At 36.3% G+C, this 6,280-nt stretch overlaps 1 protein-coding gene across 1 annotated transcript; it reads right to left on the bottom strand.

The window, feature by feature from the left end:
- On the bottom strand, positions 1-6,109 carry LOC123310418. Its single transcript, XM_044893884.1, has 10 exons — positions 5,656-6,109; positions 5,031-5,210; positions 4,362-4,548; positions 3,933-4,222; positions 3,715-3,825; positions 2,393-2,659; positions 1,952-2,131; positions 917-1,103; positions 532-818; positions 1-215 (listed from the first exon to the last, which is right to left on the bottom strand). The coding sequence occupies exons 1-10, from the start codon at positions 5,913-5,915 to the stop codon at positions 101-103; spliced, it is 2,064 nt and encodes a 687-aa protein (XP_044749819.1). The 5' UTR covers positions 5,916-6,109; the 3' UTR covers positions 1-100.
- Positions 6,110-6,280: the final 171 nt, after the last annotated feature.

The following is a 6,280-nucleotide window of genomic DNA, read 5'->3' as shown; positions in this document are numbered from 1 at the left end:
AAATTAATTCATTTCATTAATTTCTCCTAAGAAAAATTTTATACTAAAAATATCATATTTTTATTGAAATAACTGCGAGAATTTTAACTTCCAGAGGAATTTAATCGCACCCGATATATACAGGATCTCCAGATTTTATTATGCCATTTCTCTTCACGTCCATGTGGATCCCCATGACTGGTACTTTTTGTGGCCCTTTACCACCCATTCTGTAGCTGCAACAAAATTGAATAAAACTTCTGTTAGCTTGCAAGTAATGGGGTGGAAGCTTGTAGGATGAATGTTATAGTTACTGAGCTCAAACTCAAAAATATTTTGAAGTTCAAGAAGAGAGAGGGAAAAGAATGCTTTTTTTCTACTCAAAAAAAACGTCCTATTTGTATTCGATGTTTCTTCTGATTTTTTGGTTGTCAAAACTAAAATATTCCAAAAACTTCAAAGAAGAACGTAGTTGATTGAACTTGTTTCACTCCAAAAAGATAAATGGCATAAATAACACCGTGTTGAGACAAAAGTTGTCCTAAAACTCACCTAGATAGCGTTTTTATTGGCTCCTTTTGGTCGCTTCTCAGACCTGTTTCTGGATCAACATTCGTGAATGCACATCGTGTACACTCTTTGACATTTCTCATAACCACATCCCCCACTTTAATCCAATCCCAGTTATCCTCATCGAATGCCTTCAAATTCGGTCCGTCCACCACTATATTGCCTCGGAAAAATAAGGGTGTTATTTGGTTGGTAGTCACCTTGGATGCGCAATCATCGACAGAAGCCTGGTTGACAATCATTACACTAGTAAGATCTGAAAAAAGCCCCTACAAAAAATATTCAATAATGAGTTTTTATCCAGAATGGCAAAATTGTATGAAAATGAATTAGGTGGTGTTGTTCTGAAAATATTATTTATATCTACCGTAGCTTCATCAGTCAAATTTTCATAAAGATCAGCATTTTTCACTCGCTTCACGAATCTTCTCCGTTTCAAACCCTCGTGAAATCCTAATCTATATCCGGAGTTTTGCTGTGAAATTTGTTGAGATAGCCACTTTGCTACTTCGTCTCCACAATCCAAAGTTTCAATATTTTCACCATTGTGATCTCTGGAAAAAAAAAACGGTGACAGGAATATCATTTAGTCTATCCTCAGAAAAACTTTGAAGTCTTTCCATGGAATATAAAAATCATACGACGACCAATGGAATCACTCAATTTTATTGAAATTTCTCAATTGAGACCCGTTTGCACCAAACGCACTTAGTGTTAAGTGTCCCTTAAAATGAACCCTTAACTTAAATTACGTTGCACCAACTGTTAAGTGACATTTAAATGGCTAAAGCTAGCCTTAAATTTAAGCGCTCCTGTAATGACCACTTAGGTATTTAAGGGGGGGATTCTAACCTAAAATAATTTGTCGAACTCATAAACTGGCTGCAGAACTGCTGTGGTTTTTCTAATAACGTCAAGTACCTTTTATTTGACAATACATTTCATTATCAATAATAATGCTAATTCAGCAACAAAAGTTTGTCACTCTTTGATAATAATATAATAGTTTACTCGAAACTGACTGACACGACAATAAAGTTAGGTTAATGAAATGACAACGATCATCGGCAACCGGCCAACCAATGAAAAGGCTTTATTGGACTAGAATGAAGTTGCACCAAAATAAAAATCTGAAATATCACTAGATATCAGAACTTAAGGGCCCCTTACTTAAGATTCTGTTAAGCCGCAGTCGTACAACTGGCAATAAAATTAAGCGTCCATTGACTTTAAACTACGCTTAGTTAAGTACTCATTTTAAGGGGGATTGGTGCAAACGGGCCTAAAATGCATGAAAATGAGAGGTTTTAAGTTTTTGTTTCATATGGATTGGCCATATGATGGTTAACAAATATTTTTGTCTTTTTAGCGTCATAACTGAGTTCATCTGTTCGAAACTTACTTCACAGTTGTCACATTTGAACTGGTCCTTTGTGGTATTCTTACAAGAATTTTCTCCATATTTGGCGCATCAAGAGCTATGTGCTCCTCATCGTGAACAGATATTTCGACCTTCACTAGGGAAGGTAAAGCTCTGCCAGATCTTATTTCTTTATCCTTTTCCCCGTAAACAATGAAGGATCTGCAAAAAAAATCATTCAGTCCAGTTTGGTTTGATTTGACATTTTTTTGAACCACAAAAAGTTATTTTGTTAGGTGTATAGGTTGTTGACATGCATCATTTCGTAATTAAAAGAGTTACAACAGAGCTACTGTATGGTTCTTGTGATAAATAATGTAATTTAATTAATTTTTTTAAGGTTTGTTCATTCCGTTCATATATTTCGTCAGAATTTCATGAGATGTGTATCTATCTGCCTATGTCTAGCAATGTTATACTCACCTATCCCTCAACTCTAGAGGGTTTTCCTCGGTTTTAATCAGTCTGAAGCCTACCTCAGTGCAATCCGCCCTGTCGATCTCGATGAAACGGCCACTTTTCAACGGAAAAATATAAAGTTTTTTCACGTTTCCTATCTGTTTCCATTCCGTTGGAATCTTATTCTTTCGCTTATTCCTTTTCAGTACGTAGACACAGATACCCGTGGAAACAGCTACGAAAAGCGTGGTCGCGATTACAGTTGTTTTGCTAGATATCATCGTTGACGTTCATATGGTAATCTTGATTTACTCCTTTTCCTAAGTCTTCATGCACACTGGGAGCGACTTGTTTATTTTCTGTCCCTACTTCTAATTTTAATATCAAAATCATCAATACAAGGTTATTCTGATATGTGACATAAAGGTTGATACACACGTCGAATGTGAGGTCCGCGAAGAAATGAGGATAGTTATGACCCGAGTACTCCAATATCATCAGCGGATGAGAAATATGTCTCAATATCAATGATCCAATGTTCATAATAGTTCACATTCCTAATATTTCTCAAAATTCCTAAATGAGAAGACTTCCTCGCAGTAAATATTGTCGTGTATACATTCCTTTAGATGATGTGACGTTCGCCAGATAACAATTAAGCCTTTAACCACTCGGTTAATCACTCGATGCTTTAACGCATTTGATACATCGTGTGTGCTCGCGTATAACAGAGGGTGCTCCGGAATTCACCCAAAAAAAGTAATGGTATATTCTTTCCTCTGGGAAATACGAAGGAAATATCATATGAACCTATATCCGGCAAGGGCCTATTTTCGATGTACAGGCTGCTGAAATGAATGCTCTGCAGACATTCAATTTTTTCCACAGCTGATGGAGGTTTTTATTTATAATTTCGGAATAGTTTGATTTTATTTGGAAAAATTTCTCTTTGAATTGTTCCGTTTATGTTTCGTCTTGATTTATCTTCAAAAATGGCTTTCTTTGCTTTCTTTTTCTACTTAAATCAATATAACGTGCTCTTGAAAGAAATCGTCGCCAAGTAGAAACAGAACATTCAAAGCAATTATAGAGCAAATTGGAGAAAATATAGAAAGAAGGCTGATTGCGTAATGAATGATATGTTATCCCATGGCATCCAGACCTATCATCTTCTGTAGCATTCAACACAAGAATATTTCAAAGGGTATGAAAAAATAAAACTCATAAAAAATGTTCAATAAATATATTATAATATAACTATACTATACAGAATATTCATTATTCTACAACTTTCTCTCTAATGCAACGTATTTGAGGTGAATCACTTCATTTTGGCAGAACTTCACTTATTAACTCCAACATATACAGGATCACCGTACCTGATTATTCCAGTTTTTTTAACCTCCATGTGTATACCCATGATAGGGGCATTTTCTGGACTTTTAGACATCCTGTACCTGCAAAAGCAAACAATAAATATAATTTCAAGTGTAAGTCTGTTTCTCTTGAACTATCCCTGGATATAGCTCGATGGGATTAGGCGAAGAGGAAAGATGGTACTCACTGCGATAATGTCTTGAGTGGTTCCCTGTCAGAATTCCTAACTCCTGTTTCTTGGTCTACAGTCGTGAACACGCAACGTGTACATTCTTTCACGTTTCTCATTATTACTTCATCCCCAATTTTCATCCAATCCCAATCGTCTTCTTCGTATGGTTTTATGTCAGGATCGTCCACTATGATGTTAGGGCGGAAGTTCAATGGTGTTACGTTAGCACTTGGCGCTTTCTTGTTATAATCGTTTATAGATGCTTGATTGACAACCAGTACACTTGTTACATCGGAGAATAGTCCCTACAAAACTGTAATATTATTCAGTAATTCTAATCCATATTGTAGTAAAAGGCAATACTGAGCAAGCAAGGCAAGCAATACTAATCAAACTTTGGTTTAGCACTCAGATTATTAAATAAAGTGACTTGAATCAACTCACAGTAGCAGCATCGGTCATTAACTTGTAATACTTCATTCTGTCTTGGAATTTCACTAGGTTTCTTCGCTTAGAAGCGTCATGGAAACCTAACCTATAGCCATCATCTTTTTGAGAAATATGATGGGACAACCATCTGGCGGCTTCATCGCCACAATCTACAGCATCGACGGTTTCGCCACTCCAGACCCTGTAAACATCGGCAGGTTTTTGGAATAGAAAAAAAAAGGGAAGATACACATTTTCAGTCGTGTTTTTATAGCCGAAAATGGACTCTTTTCAAAACGAATCGCTGATGGCTAGTACTTTTTTCCACCCCTCAGACAATAATCGAATTCCATCTCGAAAAAATGGCTCATTTTCGTGAATCCACGATTTAATTTATACACGCCTATGATACTAACTGTTTTTGCTATGGTTTGAATATTAGTGTTCCTAATAATCAAGAATGGATAGTGAGATCGATATGGAAATCAGTAACACACTTCCCCAGAGCTGAGGGAAATGGCAACTACGACGACGTAGCCGAGGTCAGCAAACAGGTGAGTACTTACTCACTTACTTACTATCATAAAGGTAGCTGAAGTAGACGAAAAAATGTCATATGTACCTCGGAAAAACACTGTAGTGTTTCGCTTGCCATTGACAAATATGATACCCTGCAATACTCACTTGACGGTAGTTGTATTGAGATCACTTTTTTCCGGAACTTTAACGTACAGAGTCCTCATTTGAGGAGCATCAAGAGCAATATGGCTTCCATCATGTACTGATACTTCTATTTTAACTAGTTGTGGAAGTACTCTACCAGATTTGATCTCGCTGTCTTTCTCTCCATACACTATGAAGGACCTAAAACGATAAGCATTGATAAAACTACCCTAGATATTGGAATGATAGCTGTAAGAACATTACTGAATATAAAGTTCATTTAGGCAGTTTTTTCTTTATTCATTCTGCTCTTAATTTTGTTAAGAGCTATCAAGTCTACAATATTGTCTTCAAAAGGAGCATGAGCATTGAATAAAGTGAAAAGAAATTATAGGTACTACTACATTCTTTCAAACGTCGAAGGTTAAGTATCCGTTTTCTTGTAAATTTTTTTCTAGTGAAAATTTCAAACTGAAGTTCCAAATATGTAGGTACTTTTAGTTGAACCAGTTTAATTGATAAGCCAGAAAAGGTATTGCATATTGCATGAAAGTTTCCTCTCACTTGAATTTCCTTCATACTTCTAAGTTGGGCACAGGATGAAAAAAGAAAATAATTATTCTGAAATGAAAAAGTTTGTTGTTACCTATCTCTCAGTTCCAGGGGGTTTTTGTTACTCTTCAGAAGCCTCAGGCCAACCTCGGTGCACTCTGCAGAATCGATTTCCATATAATGCCCACTTTTCAAGGGGAAAAGGAACAGTTTTCTTGCGCTACCTACTTTTCTCCACTCGCTGGGTACTCTATTTTCTCTTCTTTTCTTTCGCACGAGGTATACGCAGAGACCTGTCGATATTAGGGCAACAAAGGCCGTGGTTATCACTATGGGCGTTACGTTGGACACCATTGCAACTCTTCACATGTGACTTCGAGTCAGATTAACCGATTTTGAATGTGTTTGAGGAGCGTTGTTATCATCTGACGAGTTGTTAATTTTATGAGAGGTCTCAAGGATGTTTGTTGACTGAAATGTGTTAATGAAGATACAGTCCCACGATCGAGGTATAACCTATAAATATAACTTTGATAGTGAGTTGCGATTAATTGATTGGTCAATTCTGGTACCACAGGTTCTTGACCTGTATGATTCGCTGTTCTCTCAACTTTTCAAATTGCTTGGAAACGTTCATTATCATTGAGGGAACTAATGCAATTATTTTCTACTAAATACCTAGCAAGTAAACATGGTTGACATTTTTTATTGTAAATTAA

Source organism: Coccinella septempunctata, chromosome 3 (genome assembly GCF_907165205.1).
Source record: "Coccinella septempunctata chromosome 3, icCocSept1.1, whole genome shotgun sequence".
NCBI lineage: Eukaryota > Metazoa > Arthropoda > Insecta > Coleoptera > Coccinellidae > Coccinella > Coccinella septempunctata.
The sequence above is the reverse complement of the archived record's forward strand: the minus strand, read 5'-3'. Positions and strand labels throughout refer to the sequence as shown.